Here is a 21,641-nt window from a genome sequence, read left to right as displayed (position 1 = left end):
CTAGAAATAACTGCATAGTGTTACTTCAGTTTAAAATATTTAAAATTGATATCTGGTACGTGTCTGACCATCAGATGGCAGATTACAGTATAGACGTGTTGGTAAAGTGCACTTTCAAAATAAGGTCAAACGTCTGAAGCCATGATAAACGAGATAAAAGAAACTTTCATGAAATGGACGCTTTATAGAGGTCACAATTATGATCTTTTCCTGTGGGTTTAGGAGAGCTGGCTTGAAGAAGAATTTCACTGTGCGGTGAAACTTTTATCAACCCGAGCCCCCATCATGAGCTACACAAAAGGGGCTAGGAACCATTAATTGTAGTCCAAGTTTCCTGTCGGCAATTTAAAAGTGACGGAACAATTACGGTGGAACTGCAACAACCGGTAAATTAGTGACGATGTTGTAACTGTTTATACAAATATCGTGTCTTAAATGTCTTAAGTCTGTAGATTTCTGTTTGCGTGCACGACTTACATTTGCTTCTCCCTCCATTTCACATTAAACACCGCGAGAAGCTGGATAAATAGTTACCTTAGTAGCGGCTAGCAGCTAACTAGCCACAGACTGAAGCTAAAAAGGTTTTGCTACATGTGTTCCTGCTGTTTTTCTTTACACCAGGTGCTAAATTTAACGGTAATACGGCTTTGTGGAGGTTTTATGATGCGTTTACTGACTGCTGTGTTAGTAATTTAGCGCTAGTAAACCGTCATGGAAACAGGACGACAGTTATCTGTTCACATGACGTTGATGTCCCGTTACAATGGATCAGCGTTGATGCTGATTTTAATGTCGCTCAGTCTAGCTACTCTGGGCAGCTTGGATAAACTTGCAGGGCCTTTTTGCCTTTGATTTACATTTAACCAGGTTAACTTAGCAGTTGTAACGCACTAGTAACTCCTCTTTTTCAATAGTGAATACAACTAATCTGAAGCAGCTGTTGATGTGGTGAGAAAATCCAGAGAGAGCATCAACCATGACATCCCTGGTAAGTTTTTATTCTCCTCTCAACTGCAAAATTCAAAACTTTTATTCGTGTAAATCTGTAAACTCATCAGCTGTAAGTTCGCTGCAGTCACATAACCTGATCATGAAGACAGAATTATTTTTGCTCATCACACAACACGACACTGTGATGATTTGGTGATGCACATCCCTCATAGTGTGTTACGTGTGGGGGGGAAAATAAAGTGCAAACATAATCCTCTAAAAGTAATCTTCTGAATCTGTTTTCCAGGGGAGCAGCAGTTCCTCAGCCACAGAATACACTGTGCGAGTCCCCAAGTGAGTAGCATGGACTGGTGCACATGTCCACTGAAAAGTGTCTGGATTCAAGCCTTGCCTTGTCTTCAGTGCTTTGTGGTGGGATAGGAATAGGATAAAATCTTGAAGGTTGGAATTTCAGCCGTTTCTATGTAGGATTGTTGGGTAATTTTGTGTTCACATGGGTTTGGTAAAGGAAGTGATACCACTACTAACTACTTATTTATGCATTGTATACTGTAGGTGTTAATGTAAACGTAGTTGCAGTAAATTTGTTGTGATCTGGAAACCAGTCCTGTGACCCTCTACAGCAATAAACAGGTAATGTTTATGCATTGTGTCTTGATTTCTGTTTGTCTCTCCCATAGAAACACCAGCAAGAAGTACAACATCATGGCTTTCAATTCAGGAGACCGAGTCAACTGTTCAACCTGGACACAGGTGGGCTTCATGTCAGTGTGTCTACACAGAGCCGATAGTTTGAGCTGCACTCGCTGCTTGGCAGTAGTGAAAGACAAAGGACAAATGGTGTGTTTACCCTATAAACAACACAGAAGTCTGAAGCTTTGCATTTCTGAACATTTCCCTTCCTCTCCCTTCCCAGGCACGTATGGAAAGAGACATGAGTGCCCGGAGGATATATGGGGAGGAAGAGACGCAGGAAGGTGCGGCTGGCAGCGAGTTTGGCAAAAAACAGCGCGAGGAAGCGCGGCGGAAGAAGTTTGGTATTGTGACGCGGGAGTTCAAAGTGGAGGACCAGCCATGGATTCTCAAGGTCAACGGCAAGGCTGGCAAGAGGTGGGGAGAAAGACACTTTTCATTTTCACCAACATTTCTCTTTCTGAACCTGTTGAGGTCCAGGGGGAACACACACATTCTTATGGTGAAACTGACACTGTATTATTTACACATCTCTCAGTCGTTTATTTGGAATCCGTACAGGATTTTAAGTTTTGAATACAGCTACTGTCTCCCTCTGTCTGTGTGCGTGTTTGTGTCAGGTTCAAAGGTCAAAAGAAGGGTGGGGTTACAGAAAATGCATCCTACTACATCTTTACACAGTGTCCTGATGGAGCCTTTGAGGCATTCCCTGTCCACGGTTGGTACAACTTTACACCGCTGGCTAAGCACCGAACTCTCACTGCCGAGGAGGCTGAGGAGGAGTGGGGCAGGTGAGAGAGGGGAGGAACAGGGAGGGGTGGTTATAGGTAGTGAAGGACAACAAATCATATGTACTTAAATTACCCAACTGCTGCAGATGTGTCAAGTTCTTAATATCTGCCATTTCTCCCCTATTACAGAAGGAACAAGGTGGTGAATCACTTCAGCATCATGCTTCAGAGGCGTTTTCGGGAGCAGGAGCGTGGGGAAGATGACGAAGATGAGGGCGAGAAGTCTGGGAAGAAGAAAAAGAAGGGGGGTGGGAGAGGGGGCGACCTGCGCATTCACGACCTGGAAGACGACCTGGAGATGAGTAGCGACGACAGTGACAGCAGCATGGGGGACGGTAAGGAGAGAGAAATAGAATGAAACAGAATTAAACGAAATCGCTGTTGATTGCAGCATACCACTCTTATTCATGTCACATTTCAGTGTGTTTGAAACTTTAGTGCTTCAATAAGTGTGATGAGGGAGCCACTTAAACAGAAGTGCTGTAAAGCAATCAATGTGCTTTTAATTTGCCATCCCTCCGTCACCACATGATTTTCTCTTTTCCACCACATGAGTAATCCTCTGTTTTTGGACAGATGGAGAGAGCAAGACGAAGGCAAAAAAACCCACGGGGAAGGGAAAAGGGAAGAAGAAGAGAAAGAGCAATGAGCACGAGGCCTTGGAGGACAGCGATGACGGCGACTACGAGGGTCTAGAGGTGGATTACATGTCAGATGAGAGCAGGTCAGATTGCTTATGTATAGACACTATAAAGTATGGTTGGGTTTTTTTGACTGTGTGTCTTCTTTTACTAGAAAATAATTTTGTTTTCCCAATTCAGTTCAGATGACGAGCCAGAAAAGGGAAAGCCCAGCAAAGGAGAGGACCTCCCTAAAGGTCAGATCATCTGCAGTTAAACATTGCTGATCTATTATTCTATGCTTATGCATATGGGAGGAATTTCATGTTGGTGCCTATAATCTTGGTCATGTATGTGTCCTTCACTGATTGTATTTAAGTTTTTGAAATGTCTGCAGACACACATTTCTGTGCATTTTAATGTTTTATAGTTTTAAAGATTTATTGAATGATTTGTACTTGGGGGTGTTTTTAATTTTTCTTCCAAACATTTGTCCTTTTTTTTTTTATAGGGATTGATGAGGCGTCTGAAAGTGAGGAAGAGAGCGAGGAGGAGAAACAGAATGAGGAGGAAGCAAAAGAGGAGGAAGAAGAAGAGGAAGGAAAGAAAACCCCGGTCCAAGTGGAAAAGAAGAAGAAAAAAGGTACAGATCTCATGGAAACGGACGGCGGTTTTACAAAATACAATGTCATGTGACGCTTTACTTCTTCCTGCTTGTCTTGAGTTGTACACATTTGTGTGTCGCAGACAGCAGCGGAGAGTCGGATAGCTCAGACGACAGTGACATCGAGGGAGAGACGGCCTCAGCTCTGTTCATGAAGAAGCGCACGCCTCCTAAACGTGGAGGTGGGCGTGGCTCTGCCGGCAGCTCCAGGACTGGCAGTCGCCCCGGGACGCCATCCATAGACTCTGCTTCCACCTCCAACACACTCCGTGCTGCTGCCAGCAAGCTTGAGCAAGGTGTTTTCTCATACACCACAACGCACAAAATACACACACCCATGCAAAATTATATTAGACACATGATGGATGTTTTATTGTATTTACGTGAAACTTTCAAACATGGCCATCAACTGAAACTTGAGGTCCCATTTTTGTTTGTCCACTCCAACTAAATCTCATTCTGACAGGTAAGAGACAACCTCAGCCTGCAACTGACTCACCAGCTGCTAAAAGGCTGAAGATGGAGCCCAGCAGTCAGAGCCCTGCTCCCTCTGGGAAGAGTACACCTCAACCCCCATCGGGCAAATCCACTCCAAGCTCAAGGTACTTTTGTTACAGGTCTTCCTTTATACCCCTAAGAAATATCAAATGATTTATTTATTCTGAGATAACTGTTGAGCTGAAAAATATACAACCATCACCATCAAAATACAAATACTGGTCACAAGGCCTGACTGGGTAAAAACTATGCCCTTCTCCATTCATGTACTCCCCAGTGATGTGCAGCTAACAGAGGAAGCGGTTCGGCGCTACCTGATCCGTAAACCGATGACCACCAAAGACCTGCTGAAGAAGTTCCAGACCAAGCGCACAGGTTTGAGCAGTGAGCAGACTGTCAACGTGCTGGCACAGATCCTGAAGCGCCTCAATCCGGAGCGCAAGAATGTGAACGACAAGATGCACTTCTACCTCACTGAATAATCGATTGACTCGAGCAATGGAGTGGCGGAGGTGGAGAGGATGGAGGAAACCGGGTAGGGCAGCAAATTAAAGTCTTCAGATGAAAGATTTTCATGTTGAAACCCCTGGAAGAGAGGTATTGTGTCTCTTTTAAAACAAGTTATGTTGTGACAGTATTTTGTTGAGCTTCTTCAGTTTGTTTTTCATAATCCAGAATCTCACATTAGATAACTGTGGATCCTCTCTACGTGTGAACAGTTTAACTTGGAGCTTGATGAATGAAAAAAGTCCTTGCATTGTTTTTCTTAGGTAGAAACTTTTCTAATAAAATTTAAAATCTGATGCCGTATAAGGCTTTTCTCTTCGAACCCCATCCGTCATGGACAGTTCAAAAAAAGAAACTTCTTGCATTCTTAAGGGTCTTTTGTCCTCATTGAGACACACAAACCGTATGTGTGAAGTGTAAATTATCATACACACACACTAGTGTAAGGAAAAGTGAGATTTCAATACATAAAAAGTATTTAAAAATATATAGAAAGAGAAAATACAGTAAATTATTACATTTATTTCTCAGGCTGAAATCATTCCAAATGATGAAATATTTAGTAGTTTAATTAAGTCCAAAAGTGTAGCTAAAATGATCCCACTATTAATGCTTTAATGTGAAATTCCATCCAGAGATTAAGAGGATTCAATATAACCGGAGTCAGTCATTTGCTTGATACCAGAACCTCAGAATAGTGATCACTTTCAGGCCAGTGTTTGACCACTTCATCTCCTGGCAATGTCATAGTTGGCCACAAACCAGTCACAGGTCATCTGTATAGCTAGAAGGATGGAAACAAAACAAAAACTGGTCACTTTCACAAGGCTGAAGGCGTATGCAAACAATCATTTAAATCTCTCATTTGTGTACTGAGAAGCACACAACCGAAGGCTTTTTGTCATCGTGACCCATCACGCTTATCTGATGTCTCATGGAAATTTTGTTTTCTTTTTGGTGCATATAAATTTGCAAGTACTAAAACGGCAGCAGGGCTTTACTTATCAATAAGCTGTACAATACCTTCCTTTAGGGGTGTAAAGGTGAAGTTGGGGAAGTAGCGTCTTAGCTTGGCAGTGCTGGCGGTCTTCTTCATCTGGCCGTCTGACAGGGTGGTGTCGAACTGATCTCAGGGGTTAAGGGGAGACCAGATTTTAACCCTGTGGATTTTGAGTTTAATATGCTACAGACATCATAACATAATCTCACTTAATACCAAACGACAATTTATTTGGGAAAATAAACCGTCTCTTAAAGTGGTTGATCAAGAATTTTTGCACGAAATTTTGGCAATATCCAGTAACATGATTTTCTTCTAAGCCAGCAACTCCTTATGAAGCATTTGTAAAGAATCTCTTAACATTAGAGATAAGTTGAGCAGTTTATAGTTGGTCTACAGCATTTAGCCTGCTGTTTGCTGCTCTATGGACATAGTGTGTCGGATCACTGGAGAATCTTGAAAGGATACTTGGATTTTGCCTTTGAAGTCCAGGGCCGTTGCAATCATGTCCACGACCATTTTGATTGAGACCTCGTCCTCTTCACCCACTGAAAACATATCAGTGAATGGCTGAACTGCACTTGTAGCGACTGTGTGTCACACCTCTAATGTTTTGAGGCAATGGCTTCCCTCGTTTTCTTTGGTGTATCACATAATCGCAAAGATTCCCAGGAGCGCATTATAATGCACTATAATACACTTTACTCACCAGAGAGGATTATGGGGTCAATCTCATCATATTCTCTAAGGACCCAAATGATAAGACGGCCCAAGTCCTGAGAATAAACAGACAATAAGACATAATAAGAATAATACGCTGTCTTAGTCAGCATTAAAAAATGTTAGACTTCTTTCATATAAGCACATACCTGTACAGTGAAATCTAAGGGCAGTACTTATATAAATATATGTATTTACATTCTAAAGTCATATTGTATCTACAGTACACTCACAACAGGTAATAGCACACAGATATCACACCAGAGAATAGATGAATTGTCTTCTAGGAGCTCCAGAGCCACATACATTCAATGGAGTTCCTTCCTCTGTGAGAGACAGAGAAAACAGACTGTTACCTGGCTTTTATCCATCCTATTAACTGTCGTGCCAAGATGGATTAGTAAGTTTGAGTTAGTTACGTTTGGCTTCGTATGTCTTGTTAATGAGTGCTGACAACACGTGACCATTTTCTATGCTGAAGTTGTCATAGGGACCGAACACGTTGGTTGGGATGACCGCTGTGTAACGATGACCGTACTGCTGGAAGTATGCCCTGTCAAGATACAGGCACACACAATCAGACATTCTGTTATACATTCTTTTTCCTGATTTCCCGCTTTTATCCTCCCACCTCAAACGGTAAATAAACACAGCGTTAGTGTTCATGTCGTGGCGTCTCAACGTAGAAACCTGATCTCTCCTAGAACCCATTTGCTCTACGACATTCACAAACTGAACTGGTCTGAAAACAAAAAAATGTGCACCTGGCTCGATGCATTACAATCAATTGACAGTCACAGAAGAGATGATTTGCTTAGCCATACAGGCACAGCCACAAGTTAAACAGAACCTTTAGAAAAGGCAAAATAGAAACTATTTGCCTGATGAAGTGCACCACACCCATGTTTGCACTGCATAGCTGCTCACCTATTCAGAACATCAATCATCCTCTTAGCATGTGAGTATCCATAATTGGAGTCATGAGGTGGCCCATAATGTATCTGTGAGAGTGGGGAGTTAGAGTTAAAATATGGTTAGTTCAGTGACCTTTGTTTGTCCTTTATTTAATTACATGGCTCTGTTGCAATATTGTACTGTCTGTCAGGGTTGTCAGAGAGACTGCCCTTCTTGGAAATCTGAGCCAATCGAAGCCAGATAATTTTGTGTCACTATATTTAATTATAGTTAATATACAATAAGACAATATCACTTTTTTTTATTACCGCATTCCTCAACATTCCATAAATCTCCCTGAAATGAAGCTTGAAATGACCTTTGATATATAGGCAGGAGCGTTCATGTCAGAGAAGCAACACTGCACTGGGTAAATAAAGCATTTGTTTAAAAAAAAAAGAAAAGGAAAAAAGCTTACCATGGTCTCATCAATGGGGTATGTGGTTTTGTCAGGGAAGATACAGCTGGACAGGCAAGACACGACCTTGGTGACACCCATCTCGTGGGCTGTTTGTAGTACATTGTCATTGATTTTGATGTTGTCCCTCTGTGAAGGTGTCAGAGTGTCAGCTTCCATCACACTTACAAGACAATGTTGATATTTATAGACCTCATCTGTACAGTGGATTTCCCCTCGACAGTTTACAATTTGCATTTTTGATACCAATGTACTGTGTGGCAGCATTATCTCACCAAAAAGTGCAGGTTCTCCCGCATGTGTAGATACAGTCCTCCGACTTTTGCAGCTAGGTGGATGACATGAGTGGGACGGTACTTCTCAAACACAGCCCTGGTCTGCCCAACATCTCTGTTCATGTTTTAACACCACGTTTCATTCACAATTAGGTAGAGCTTGGAGAACACACAGGTTTGAAAAAGGGACTTGGTAACTTTAGGGTGCCTGCTCGAATTCTCATGCTTGGTAGGAAAGTCTGGACAGGAGAATTGAATGAACACTTTTAACAACATCTTAAGTACCTCTGAGCAAGGCTGGTAATCCCTTAGTTCCTTAGTGTACAGTACAAAACAGTGGAAGACTAATTGAAAGCCACATATGTGAGCACATTACAGAGAGTACAGATGAATAAGAGTGTAGGTGCTCATCATTTTTTCCCTTTTTAACAATATATTGAATGCAGGGGTTGTACAATCAGTTTGACGTTGTCATAACAGCCTCTCAATTTAATGATGTTTCCTCCAGCAGGCGTTAAGCACACAAGAAATATGTAAACAGAGAGGCAACACCCTGTCTCAGTATAAGAAGATGTAAAGCATGAGGTGGCAGGTGTGGTGATGTAGACTGACTGGCAACACATATGGCACATTAGTAGAAAATAGCTCTATAATCAGTGCTTTTTATCCAACACATTAGCTATTATTCTTAGAGTACAACTGCAGCAACTTACATAAGATCAGCGTCCTTTGAAGAGAGGAAAATCCATTCTTCTCCCTCCAGTTTTCCAACCTCCTGCTGCACCACATGCTGAATGGCTTTGCCTACCAACCCTGATCCACCAGTCACCAGGACACGCATTGGTCTCACTTTGATTTCTGACCCCATCTTCTGTATCTGTGCTGGCTCTTCAGAGTCCGAGTGAAATTTACACAGAAAATACGTTTTATGATTCAAATAGATACGTTCCTCAATGCATTACTATAATATGTGAATCTAATCAACGTAAATAAATTAGTCATGTGCTCAAATAAAAGCCGGGGAACCAAATGATTCCACAAAGTCAGAAATCTCGCATCATACTGCCGTAAATTAGGAGTCTCAGCTGAAGAAATAGCAGGAACATACAAGTATAACAATTCAAATGCTTTCATGCTTCTTACCAATGAGTTCAAGGGCTGAGGTGAGCGTGGACAGCAGTGAGGAGTGTTTATCTATCTAACCTGGGGTCGTCTACCTGTAGGCGGTCCTGTCTAACAAGTACATACACCTTTTCTATTCCTTTGGATTGATGAATGGGGTTTAGGTGTGTGAGGTCACTTGTGACTCCTCCTCCACATCTGTCTTCTGAGGAGACAATGAGCTGCTACCATCTACTGGTCATATGTAGGTTAGACTTGTAAATATGCATGAAAATAGAATTTTGACTCTTTTCACTCATATTTCTCAAATATTTATTTTATTAAAAATAGAGCAGATTCCCCCTGAGCAGCTTCACAAAAAGAGAATTACTGCATCCAAATTCAGTCTCTGTATTATACAGAAGAAGAGGAACACACCAAAGAGATCCTCCCTTGCTTTTAATGTTGAACCAATATGTAAAAGCATATATAAATAAGTATAATCAAATATTTTATATATTTAAAGCTGACATTTTCAGCAGTGAGTACTAACTGAAATGTTAAAACTACAGCCAAGACAGTGCAGTTCTTGTGGAAGGTTGTGTAGAAACCTGCTATTTATTTAAATTAGCCATCACAAAACTTGAAAAAAAAAAAAGTTTGATAATAACGGGCTCGTTCAGTTGATTTTCATCCCTGAAAATATGAATAGCGGGTAATACACATCACTGACAGTGTGCTGGTTCTGTCAGAAGATTGTTTTAGTAATGTGACAAGTGTGATCAGTCAATCCAGTCAGCACAGTATGGAGCGTGTCTCCACGACTGAATGTCCTGGACACTTCACCATAGAGATCATAACAAAAGGGAAATGAGCTTTCTATCTGAATGGAGATGACTGAAACATTCCTCCAAATTCAGGTTATAGTCTGTTGTTATCCAAGCTGGGTCAAAGTGTGTGTTATCCCGGAAGGTTCCGACAGATGATGGAGATACGACGCAGCCGAGGCACTCTCTGTCCATTGAACACAGACTCCTCGTCCTTCAGGATCTCGTGAGTGAAGTTATATCTGGCCTGGTCCCTGTGTGGGTGTGAAGGGAACAGCATGAAACATGTCACTGCACCGTTTAACCCTAGAACACGAACGTCGGGTGATTTTCACCCACACAATTCTTGTCATGTGATTTTCATTGTGTTGCTGCTGTCTGAGTTGCATGGGTCCTTGGGTAGCTTCAGGCTGCTCACTGATGTTATTAATGGTATGTTTGTTTCCCTCCTCCCATCTATGGTTTTTTCAAGAGGCATGCATTCGGGTGATTTTCACCCGACGTTAATGATAGAGAGTAACATATTTTACGGGTGGAATTTACCCGATGTTAGTGTTTATGTGTTTAAATCCCACAGTTGTCAGTGATGCAGGAAGACTGTGCCTTCACCTGACAAGGCTCACAGGAATGGGTGGACCGAAGAACAAGTTCCCAGCTCCATTATTTTTTTTGTTTGGAAATTTCTCGTTAAGGATTACCTGATTTTTCAATAATTTTGCTGCCTTTTTAAAGGGTCCCCCATGGTACCTTTTTTTTTATTTTATGTGATATTGTATATTGGGAAATTAAAGAAGAGTACTACAATTTGGCATACAATGTTGTACTTTTACATAAATTGATGAAAACTGTATTTTATCTGGGATATTATATCGGGTAAAATATACCCGACGTTAGTGATAGTGTTACTAATTTTAACGTTAGTGTTCTAGGGTTAAAGTTAGATGTTGTTATAAGTGTCTTGAACTCATCCTGTAGCACAGCTACAGTTTTCCTGGACAAGACAGCTCTGTGTGTTCACCAGTGACTCAAATACTTCATATTCAGCCTATATCTAAACATGTGTAAGGCAAGCGCATTATATACTGAACCTCAGTATGTAGAGGGAGTGTCGGGGCAGCAGCAGGTCCAGCCATTCATTGGTGCCATCCTCCTTCACCAAGCGCATGATGCTGTCAGACAGAAGACTCAACCCTGCAATGGTGCTGCCACAGAACTGAGGAGTCGGACGATGGACAGATGAGATGACAGCACGGCCAACACATTTCCCAAAGGTTACGGTACTGAGGATATTATCCACATTAGAAAACTAACATTTGCGATTGTCGGTTTTCTTTGTCTGTATTCCTACCTTGACGCTGTCAATGTGAGGCTTGATGTAGCCGGTCTTGTCCAGATCTAGAATGTGCACAGGCCCGAGGAGCTGGCTATCCTCCGGAAACGCTACAGATCGGACACGATTCAGCACCTCCTCACACGCTCGCCCCCAACTCACCCGCTCAGTCTCTCTGTACCCGTGAATAGCCTGAAAGTGGGGAAGTGGACACAGCATAAATATATATATATGTTTAACTGCTGCCTCTGTGAATAATTAGTTAGAATTAATGACTTAATTTAGTCACGAGTGTGTGGTTTTGTTTTCCAAATGCAGGCTCAAAATAATGTTGAGAAACAATTTCACATGCTGAGATTGTTACTGTATGTCACCTTGACATATATTGTTTGTTACAAATTGTTTTTGCTGCCCATCTTGGCCTGATTTTTAAAAGGGAATTTTTATTATGAGATTTACACAAAAACTAATCATGATTGTCGTTCATCATCAGGTATAAGACTAAGGAAGACAATGTCTCCCCAGACCTACTGCCAGAGGCGGAAGGTTAATTTCTTTGCTGCAAATTGGTGCAGCGGTCCTTTAACTACGTCTAAAGGTACCAACATCTTAACCATTACAACTTGGTTTATGTAAATCCTAAAATCTGTAGCTGGTTTTTTTTATGTTTCATACAGACAAGTTGTAACTAGCAGCAGTTATGAACATGACTTACATCGTCCCAGTGGTCGAATTCGTAGCGTTTCTTCCTCAGGCCTGACTCCAGCTCGCGTAAAAAAGCCTCCTCCTCGTCCTCGGTGATGAAGCCCGTCCTCACCTCCACCTGCGGTCCGAGCCTCCGCACGAGCTCCCGACTTGACCCGACGATGAGCGCCTCATCACGGACAGGAGAGAGGCCGCTGCCCGCGCAGGAGCTCCGACAGCGCTGCCGACTGGTGTAAACGGCTGGTGGGTGGATTCGTTTTAACGCTGCGAGCAACAGTTTCATCCTCCCGCCTGAAATATTATTAGTCAACATCGCTGTTCTGCCCTGTTTAGCTTTCGCTGCGTCTTGGTCTTGTTGACAGAAGTCAGGCGGCTGTGTGAGACGCCATGATGGAGGCGCAGTGCATTATGGGGGGCGTAGTCCTACATTAGTAACGCGTGAATTGTGCGGAGGATTTCACCGCCAAAGGTGTGACTCAGAAATACAAGCCAGTCTAAATATTAGGTTGAATGTAGCAATCATTAGCAAGCAAACGTACATGAGATAGTATATTAAAACCACATATTGTCACATAAAAATAATAATAACATGTCCTGTGGCATACACTATAACCTTGGGAAGGTGACATAAACACAGTCTTACATAGTTCTCTAAAATAACCTTTTATATTGAGGATCCACTGTATATCACGTAATAATGATCATTGTCTGTGAAGGGCACACAGGCAGACACTTACACTTAATTAGGCCTCATTAACTCTGTCATTTTCCTCAGTATAAGTGTTTCTGCATAATCTTATTTGAAGACATCCAGACCTGCATGCAACACAAACGAGGCTGGCTGAATGTAACCCTCTCTCTTCCTCTTGTGCTCCCGTAGCTCGGGGATATGAAAGGGGAGGAGTGGCAACACGGAGAAATGAGCGACTGCAGATGTTGCAGTTCTTCGCCTTGACCACTGGGGGGCAGTGAACACTCGTGGTTGTAAACACGCGTGGTCAGTTGTCCACCCCACCTGTGCCAACATCTCGTGGAAACTTTCAAAGTCAAGTGTTCAGACGGTAAGGGATGTTTCTAATTTGCCCTTCGCCAAGCGTGTAAACGCAGGTGGAGAAAACACTCGTAAAGGTCTTATTTTTGCACGGCTGGTTACTGGAGGGGAATACATGGGTGCAGGGGGTGTTTGATTACAAGCAGCTGGGTTTTGTTCAGATCAATGACTTCATCTTTATTAATAACCTCATTTTGCACTGTGTATCATACTCCATCATACTCAGACAAGAAAGAAATACAGACATGAATGATGAATTATATAAAGAGGGACATTTGTACATTTATTAAAAATCTAGGAACAGAAAACTGCACAGAAATTATTAAAGACATATGAATGTAAAAATACAGAACAAAATTAATAAATTCAGTAAAAAAAATAATATTCTGTTATGGGTCCACACAGTGAATGGTGAGAATGATGGGACCTGTTTAAAATATATGAAGGGTTGAAAAAGAAATGGAGAGAGAGAGAGAGCGAGCGAGCGAGAGAGAGAGAGAGGTGCTCTGAGAGCAGATAAAGTGGTGAGTTCATCCTCACTAGAGATTCCCCCCAGAAGAAACGTTGGCCTATTTACCACTAAGGACAGGTTACCACGCTCTCTCTCTCTCCTGCTCCCTCTTTTGCTTCGTTTCCAGGCAAACCCTTTGTTAGTGAACTATTTGCTATTTGTACACAAAGAAAATGAGGCATCTCCTTGAAATCTGTGCAGCTTAAAACTGATTTCTGATCAGATAGTTCAGATCTAAAAAAAAAAAAAAAAAAAAAGGGTGTCTGTGCGTGAGCCAGGAGGAGATTGAGAAACAGATGCAGAGAGAAGAGTTTGCTTGTGCAAGTTCAGCTGTGTTATCCTACTTATGAGAAGGTTAATAATTCTAGATGTTTAAAAATGCATTGTGCTTATTCCGGCAGGCTGAAAACTGCTTATGTGGCTGTATTTTTGTGTATTGCACCTTGGTCTATCCACTATATACTCACTTTTGATACGTGTAAGCATGACCATATACATGTAACATGCACATCGTAACCACATCCACTGCATATATATACAAGGATTATTAGTGCTCCTTCTGTGAGCCGGCTGTTGCTCTCGGTCAGTGAGCATCCACAATAAACCCCCCCCCCCACTCCTCTAACACACACACACACACACACACACAACTGATGTGATGCCCATTTCATTGTTGGATGCCATGTTGCTGCCCCCAGCATTAAATTCATCCATCCATGATGAGTGTTTGGGGTTCATATTCTAATTCCCAGTTGGTGCACTCATTTAAAGCTTCTACGATTCATTGCATTATCATCGGTCAGCTTGTCCTAGAGGCATCATTATGCCATCTGTTGAATCATGCAATTAAACTGAAAATAGCCAGAAAAATACTTGGCAGCGGACACTTTGGTACATGTGTGCAACCTGTCTGCCATTACTGCACAATGATACACACCAAGTCAGAATGCCACAGGATAATCTAAAGCTATTTATGCATCATAAATTCATGAAAAATGAATGAAGTGGAGCAGGCTGGCTTTTATATCGTAGCATAAGAGAAGTACAAATACCTCAGCACTGGTGGGACACAGACATTTCTTTTTTGATTTAGCAACCAGTCCACCATAGCAGGTGCAGCTCATGCACCCACTCTTCCACCAGAGTTGTTCGTCAGGTCTTTTTCCCTTGATTGCTGATTAGAGGCATGTGAGTTCGATTAGCAAATAAAAAAGATGGCCTCCCACATGCTCTGCGTCATCCTGCCAAGCTCTTGTGTTGTATATGTGCTCTGTTTACTCACGTTATGATCCAATTATCCCTCAAAGTTTCTGTCAGTCTCAGCGTTGCGTGTTTGCCAAAATCCATCCGCTACACAGTCTCTTTGTTGAGCAGACCCAAATTGGATGTCATTCTAAACTAAACTAAATGCAGCATCTGACCCAATTTTCTATGACTGGACACTTGAATCTTCACCTACCTAACTTTTCACTCTGGTTATGTAAAGATATGTGTTTTGGGAAGGGCAAAATAGCATTTTATATGCCGCATAGTTTAATAAGTCATTAGCTGGCGTTTTTTTGTTAACCACAATTTGTTGCATATGATGTGGACCGGTCTTGCAGAGGTTTACATGTAAGTCTGCATTGAGTCTGTGGAGGACAGGGTTCAGCAGGGGCGGAGTGCTCTACATGCATCCAGCCATTGAATTATTCAGCCTTATGAATCATTGAGTCACGACACTCCTTTTTAGGCCCTTGCCTCAGAGCTCTAGCCTCACAGCTACCAACTATTAGAACATCTGACAAAGAAAGAAAAACAACAGAGAACAATCCAACACTTTAAAACTCTGGAGATGGAATTAATGGGTTTTTTGTAAGCGTGTTTGAAACGTACAGAGGAGATCATGCTACCGCCATATTTAGTGGTTCATTTATGAAATACAGGCGTATTCAAGCGTTAACATATCTTAGCTTATAGGGTGGGAGCAAGTAATTCTCAGTTCTGATAGGATCATTCATTTCAGCATCATCAGCTTTTGATTAAAGTGATCTAATTACTGTCTCCATCCATTGGTGCTGAATCATTATTTTTTTAGACAATGTGGTTCAAAGTTCAGCACACATCGTTTCTGAAATATGCATTTAGTCAGTCCCACTGAAGTTAAGACAAGATAAGATAAGATGCACTTTTATTTATCCCCCAAGGGAGAAATTCTCATTACACAACAGCTACTTTAGAATCGAAGAAAAAGGAGATCAAAAATTGAGAAGAAATAAAAATACAAATATACAAAATACAATGGAGATGTGCAAAAAATACAAATATAGAAATGTACCAAATTAAAATATAGTGCAATATGCAATCTGAAAGAAATGTACAAAGTGTCCACAGGTAGTGCAAATGTACCATTATGTGCAAAATGGCAAAGCTATTTGAATTCTACTGTATTTCAAAGAGGACAAAAAAGCATGGAGAGTAAAGACATGGAGCTGGATGGATTCAGAGTCATAATGTCATTGTCGCAGATACTAAAGGAACCAAACCACCTTCTTCTGGAACCCTTTATCAACTTTAACCCATTATGGATTTCTATACTGAAGTGTGGGCCATTCATTACCTTATTATATTATAAAGAAAATGTTCTCCTAGTCTCAGGTGAGGCAGTGGGGGTGGTGTCAGCCCTTGTCGAAGGCTCACTCTCAAACACACTGCTATAGAACAAAGAAAGCCTATCGTGTTGCATTAAATTTCTCAGCAAAATACGCTATAAATACACAGTTTCTCGTGTATCTCCATCTCTGCTCCACAGACAATGTATGTGTTCTTGTGAGGTAACAATGTTTTATGCATGGGTGGCTTCAGAGCTGTTGCTCTTCAGTGCTTCTTGTGTTGGCTGTGTGGAATAACAGGTTTGGACAGAAGGCTGCTGCTCTTTAAAGGCTCCAGCTCTGAGGGGCAATAGATAATTTCACAGATCATCACACCCAAGTGTAAACACGCGCATTTGTGAACACACGCATGCACAAGATACAACGGCCTATAAAACTGGAAGACATCTTTTTTTTTAAAAGCGAGAGTGAAATTAATTTCATATGTGTTCACTGCATCGTTATTTGCTTTTCACTTTTTATCTTCTTTTTAGACAGCAGAAATGGGACAGCATGTAATAAACTGCTGAAGTCTTAGCATTTTAAGACACCCATGGTAACACATGTGACATCTTTCAAATGTAAAACACCCATAAACTAGCGAGACTAAACGGTAAGACATTATATTATAAAGTATCACCTCCTCCACAACACCTCGCACATTCTCACTCTCTTATTTAGGAATTTATTTTAGATTTAAGTTTTTTTTTATAATGTCTATGTATTGGGGGTTTATTTATACTTCATAGTAATGCAACACTCCACTAGGCTTAGTGTTGTACATGTGTTCTTAGCTGTAAAAGTTGTACATTTCAGCATCAGTCATACGAGCGCAGTGGCGGAAGTATCCAGATCTTTTACTTAAGTGAAAGCAGCAATGCCATTCTGAAAATACTTTAATACATTATGTAACTAAAAAAAATAGCCTACATAAGTATTGTCAGAAAGATTTCAGTGTCAAAAGTTAAAGTACTGATTGGTCTCTGTCAGTGTTACATATGATGTGTGTGTACTGCTGCCACTAATGTGTATGTTGCATTTAGCTGTGCTGTGTGTTGATAAATCCGCGGCGCTGTCCGTGGTACTGAAGTAGCACACGCATTTGCAATTGCACACTTTTCTCTCAGCCCTGTCAGTTTTGTCTTGGATATATGATATATATATCTATAGTATGATATTTTCTATACAATAAAAAACTATACTGGTATAACTCTATACCACTGTAGCCTATATACTCTATACGGTTTGTCACCTTCATGATCTTAGTGACTTAAAGCAAGATTTTAGAGGCACACTCCTGCCTGTGGTGGAGTAAAAGGAACAATATTTGCCACTTAGTGGAACAGAAGTAGGCTATAAAGGTAGGCAGAATGGAAAATACTCAAGTAAAATCTAAGTATCTCTAAGTGTACTTCAGTAAAAGTAGTTCCAGTCCATCACTGTGGGAGTGCAAGGCACCAACTGGACATGTACCAGATATTTTAATAGGCAAAGAGACCATCATCCGGTAACTGATGCGCATGTAAAGAGCTGCAGCATGGGTGTCACCCCTAAGACTCCCAAGACCATTCCCACTCCCACTGGTTATGATCAGGAATTCAAATCTATGTTCTTGTTTGCCCTTTTAGTGAGGTCAGTCTCGCTCTCACGGCCGGAAGCCCTGCTTAAGTGAACACAATGCAAAACGATCCCTTTCTGACATATCGGATGGACGTTTTAAGGTCGTGCTGCTATCGATTGGCGTTGGCACGTGCAGGGTTTCTCCTCTGATTCAATCTCTCGGAGAGGGGGGAATTAATTCTTCCAGTCACCCTTAAATCAAATCTGTACGTGTATGATCATTTCCCATTCACAGTGGCGGCTATTTCTGGAGTCAATCAATTATAGGTCACATAATAGATTAAGAGAACGTTGCCCTGTAATGGGCTGTGTAGACTTCCTCTGCTCTCACGGTGTAGTTGTGAGTGATGGCATCCATTGAATATGAGACCATATGTCATTTTTCCTCCACTCTCCATAAACAGAAAACCCAATAAAATCATCCTGTTCAATCAGAGTCAAACTGCGTCTTTGGAGATGTCGATGTCAGACTGAAATTAAAATGACAGGTCTGAAAATAGAATAATAAAATAGAATAGAATTAGTGTTTTGTATAGAAATGTTATCACATGGGGGGGGGGGGACTGCAGTTGTTATCTCTCGGCATTGTCCAGCCACGTTGCCCTTGTTGCCTCTGTGTTATGTCGTTGAACATCTTTGCTGTGCCTGCCTGGGCTTTAGCGCAAAGCGTACGTCGCACCTTGGACAGACACCGGTGTTTTTGGTGGAGCTATGAGAAAAGCCGAGAGGAGAGGAGAGGAGAGGAGAGAAGAGGAGAGGAGAGGAGAGGGAGCCAAGGAAGAGAATCCTCGACTCGGTTTCGTGGAGGGAGGGAGGGAGGGAGGAGAGAGCTCTCTTCGTCCATTAATTTCCAAATGTCTGTTGCTAAGAATAGCCCCCCCCCCCCCCCCCCACCTTCCCTAACAAACACACACAGACTCGTGCGCGCACACTTTGACGCGCACTGGCTCCTCTCACGCGCCCGTGTGCGCGCAGTCATTGTCAGCTTGGGTTGCAGCTGTATCTTTGCGCGAGCTGCATGATGCCAACACCCCTCCTCTCCACCACACACACACACATATACACACACACACACGCGCGCGCGCGCATCTGGCTATAATAAGCATACTTATGAGGTCCTTATGAAATCACACTCGTACAGAGATGGAAGGAAATGAGAAAAAAAACTGTCACACAGTTGTCAACTCTTCGCCAACAGGCTATTTTACGCATTATTTGAAATTGATTTGGAATTGGTCCGTCTGAGAGGTCCAATCCAAATGGCCCACGGCAGCTTAAAATGAACAGGCGATAGACTGTCCGTGTCTTACGTCTGGAAGTTGGACGAGCTGTGTGCGTCATGTGCTGCGGCTGCAGAACAGATCGGGCTCTCATTATTGTTCACGTAAAAACCGAAAGGCAACGCATTGGTGCCATTTCTTTAATTTATAGGCAGACTCCGGCCTGAATTCCAAAGACACAGCCGTTCCCCTCCCTCTCATTTCTGTCTCCATCCATTCCTCGATCCATCTATCCATCCGTCCGTCAGTCTGTCCCTCTCCTCCTCCCCTTGGGGCCGCTGGATGAGGCCGTGAGGAACGCTCTACCCTACTCCAGTGAGAGAGAGAGAGAGAGAGAGAGAGAGAGAAAGGACGCTCTGCCAGGACATTTGGGCTCATCAGTGCGGACGAAGGTAGACTTTTCGGGGCGGGGATGGATGGACGGTGAGGGACTTTCTCGGCACTGCTGCACCTCGAACAGCCAGACCAAGATCATGAGAGGGTGTAAGACGGCGGAGAAGCGGCCGTCATACCCTTGTCTTTGACAACGCCGTCCGTGTGTCCCTTGCTCAGCTTCTGGATGGCCGCTCAGGTGACGGAGAGAAGATGATGGTTTCAACGAGACAGGATGCTATTCAATGCGTTTGAGAAAACAGTTTCATCTTCAGCGCCTGACAACAATGACACCGACATTTCAAAGGAAAACGGTATTTTTCTTTCTCCTTTCTACTCGAGACTGTGCACTCTGAAATAAGATGCGTTAATACCAATTGTGCTGGTCTCAAGGCTTGTCAGAGCGCACTGGTAAAACAACTGTAAGGTGGCGGGAGCCACATTATTGCCACACACTGTGCCAAACATTGCGGATGTTTCACAAATAAATAAATAATAGTAGCTTTTTCCCTTTTCAATGCCTGTTAAGTCTGCGGAAACGCGTCTGTCTCCAAAATGTCTAGCTGAAAGCCACTGACGGCCGTAGCTATAGGCTGTTGATTATTTTCAGATTTATTGCCTACAATCTGATTTATTGAGGCCTGTGTGATATCAGAGGCATTTAGATTGTCATTAAATGCTGTCATGACAGTAAAGGAATAAATCGTCCAGAAAGGTGCAGGAGGCTGTGGTGCGCTCTGAAACAGGCACGAACCATGGAGAACATGAAACATTCATGTTAACTCGCTACAGTCTCCCCATGATTTCATGTTGGGGGCGAAACCTGCTTTTCACGGACATAAGAACGGACTAAGACTGAGACACCCCACCGCACTACCCTACAGTGCAACCAGTCAGCCAACCGACCACACATTTAATTTCCTCACACCCACAATTGGCCGTTGGCAGAGACGCACAGAGAGGAGACGGTACATGGGCGTCCTCGTCTGCTAGAAACCAGCAAAACTGCTCGCCGAGTGCAGGTGTTCAGCATAAGCCTTCGAGACAACCCGTTGTGCATATGAGACGTTCTGATCCAGATGGGATGTAATGTTGTGTGGCTGCACAGCTGAGCATTGGTCTCCTTCTCCGCTGCTTCGTGAAGATTGCCTTTCGGTGTCCAGAGAATGGCGCGGTTCGGAGATGAGGTACCGGCCAGGTACGGCGGGGTGCCCGGCGGAGGGGGCCCGGGCGGCCGCGGTGGTAGCAGGCAAGGAGGACCCCACGGACACGGTCACGGTCACGGCCACGGGCATGGCCACGGCCACGGCCACGGTCCACCCGGAGGGCCCGGAGCCCAGAGAATGTACAAGCAGTCTATGGCGCAGAGAGCCCGGACTATGGCCCTCTATAACCCCATTCCCGTGCGCCAGAACTGTTTCACTGTTAACCGCTCGCTGTTCATTTTCAGTGAGGATAACTTCGTCAGAAAATACGCCAAAAAGATCACCGAATGGCCATATCCTTTACCTGGCAGTGTACAGTGAGTAAAAGCTGCTACTGTAGGCCTTACCTAAGGATCAGGTAGGCCTAATGTGCAGAATTATGTCTGACTGTATGGTACACATATTTTCCACGAGTTAAATGCCTTAAGTGAAGTCCTGGTGACAAAGGTGTAACAGGCACATACATCAGTCCATGTGAGGAAGGCTACAGGAGGTGGCAGAGTAAATGCTGGACATGTAATTTATAGTTAATTAAGAGGAGGGGGCTGGAACCAGCGGCCCCCTCTATGGGGCTGTTCATCACCATCAATTACATTTGTTAGTAATTTCATGTCACAGTCGCGTTGGACTTGCTTGATGTATGTTTCCTGTGCGCGGAGAGTGTGGTGCGTGCGTGTGTGTGTGTGTGTGCGCGTGTTAGTGGTGGTGGTAGTGGTTGGGGTGGTGGTGATGTGGAGGGGGGGGTGGGTGTCTAGGGGGCGCTGCTGGTTGCTGATGTCAGCATGTGCGGTATAGGCCCAGCGCCTGGCGCGGGTGTAGTAGAGAGGCAGGAGAGAGAGAAGGAGGGTGAGGAGGGGGGGGAGGGGAGGAAAGGTGGGAGAGACTAAGGGAGAGATGAAAATAAGCAGCTACAATTTT

At 43.0% G+C, this 21,641-nt stretch overlaps 4 protein-coding genes across 4 annotated transcripts in view; 2 read left to right on the top strand and 2 right to left on the bottom strand.

The window, feature by feature from the left end:
• The first annotated feature begins 346 nt into the window (after window positions 1–346).
• On the top strand, window positions 347–5,020 carry gtf2f1 (general transcription factor IIF, polypeptide 1). Its single transcript, XM_070847623.1, has 13 exons — window positions 347–386; window positions 915–988; window positions 1,238–1,284; window positions 1,632–1,704; window positions 1,868–2,061; window positions 2,265–2,435; window positions 2,565–2,770; window positions 3,012–3,159; window positions 3,257–3,312; window positions 3,567–3,698; window positions 3,803–4,015; window positions 4,186–4,321; window positions 4,495–5,020. Exons 2-13 carry the CDS (start codon window positions 977–979, stop codon window positions 4,697–4,699), a joined length of 1,593 nt encoding a protein of 530 aa, XP_070703724.1. The 5' UTR covers window positions 347–386; window positions 915–976; the 3' UTR covers window positions 4,700–5,020.
• A 288-nt stretch (window positions 5,021–5,308) lies between these two features.
• Window positions 5,309–8,959, bottom strand: LOC139216997 (GDP-L-fucose synthase-like). Its single transcript, XM_070848249.1, has 10 exons — window positions 8,805–8,959; window positions 8,092–8,206; window positions 7,817–7,945; window positions 7,372–7,445; window positions 6,864–6,997; window positions 6,706–6,770; window positions 6,434–6,500; window positions 6,193–6,272; window positions 5,748–5,847; window positions 5,309–5,508 (listed from the first exon to the last, which is right to left on the bottom strand). Exons 1-10 carry the CDS (start codon window positions 8,957–8,959, stop codon window positions 5,453–5,455), a joined length of 975 nt encoding a protein of 324 aa, XP_070704350.1. The 3' UTR covers window positions 5,309–5,452.
• Window positions 8,960–9,597: 638 nt separating this feature from the next.
• On the bottom strand, window positions 9,598–12,440 carry alkbh7 (alkB homolog 7). The gene is made up of 4 exons (XM_070848180.1): window positions 12,065–12,440; window positions 11,368–11,541; window positions 11,108–11,232; window positions 9,598–10,273 (listed from the first exon to the last, which is right to left on the bottom strand). Exons 1-4 carry the CDS (start codon window positions 12,365–12,367, stop codon window positions 10,153–10,155), a joined length of 723 nt encoding a protein of 240 aa, XP_070704281.1. The 5' UTR covers window positions 12,368–12,440; the 3' UTR covers window positions 9,598–10,152.
• An 8,244-nt stretch (window positions 12,441–20,684) lies between these two features.
• cacna1aa (calcium channel, voltage-dependent, P/Q type, alpha 1A subunit, a) overlaps window positions 20,685–21,641 on the top strand; it is a 73,296-nt gene continuing 72,339 nt past the window's right edge. The window contains exon 1 of the mRNA XM_070847848.1: window positions 20,685–21,016. Within this exon, the coding sequence (XP_070703949.1) occupies window positions 20,685–21,016 (332 nt within the window). The remainder of the gene's footprint in view (window positions 21,017–21,641) is intronic.

This window comes from Pempheris klunzingeri, chromosome 17 (assembly GCF_042242105.1).
Source record: "Pempheris klunzingeri isolate RE-2024b chromosome 17, fPemKlu1.hap1, whole genome shotgun sequence".
NCBI classification, from domain to species: Eukaryota; Metazoa; Chordata; class Actinopteri; order Acropomatiformes; family Pempheridae; genus Pempheris; species Pempheris klunzingeri.
The sequence above is the reverse complement of the archived record's forward strand: the minus strand, read 5'-3'. Positions and strand labels throughout refer to the sequence as shown.

Bases quoted from the DNA above. Each gene is read 5' to 3' on its own strand.
- gtf2f1 (XM_070847623.1), top strand. The intron at 3,313-3,566 runs GTCAGATCATCT...TTTTTTTTATAG, and splicing joins AGGAGAGGACCTCCCTAAAG to GGATTGATGAGGCGTCTGAA. The intron at 4,016-4,185 runs GTGTTTTCTCAT...TCATTCTGACAG, and splicing joins TGCCAGCAAGCTTGAGCAAG to GTAAGAGACAACCTCAGCCT.
- LOC139216997 (XM_070848249.1), bottom strand. From the start codon at position 8,959: ATGGGGTCAGAAATCAAAGTGAGACCAATGCGTGTCCTGGTGACTGGT. The intron at 8,207-8,804 runs GTAAGTTGCTGC...AAACATGAACAG, and splicing joins TCAAAGGACGCTGATCTTAT to AGATGTTGGGCAGACCAGGG. The intron at 6,998-7,371 runs GTGAGCAGCTAT...GTATCTTGACAG, and splicing joins ATGATTGATGTTCTGAATAG to GGCATACTTCCAGCAGTACG.
- alkbh7 (XM_070848180.1), bottom strand. From the start codon at position 12,367: ATGTTGACTAATAATATTTCAGGCGGGAGGATGAAACTGTTGCTCGCA. The intron at 11,542-12,064 runs GTAAGTCATGTT...CCCCACTTTCAG, and splicing joins AATTCGACCACTGGGACGAT to GCTATTCACGGGTACAGAGA. The intron at 10,274-11,107 runs GTTCAGTATATA...ACACCCACACAG, and splicing joins CACTCCCTCTACATACTGAG to GGACCAGGCCAGATATAACT.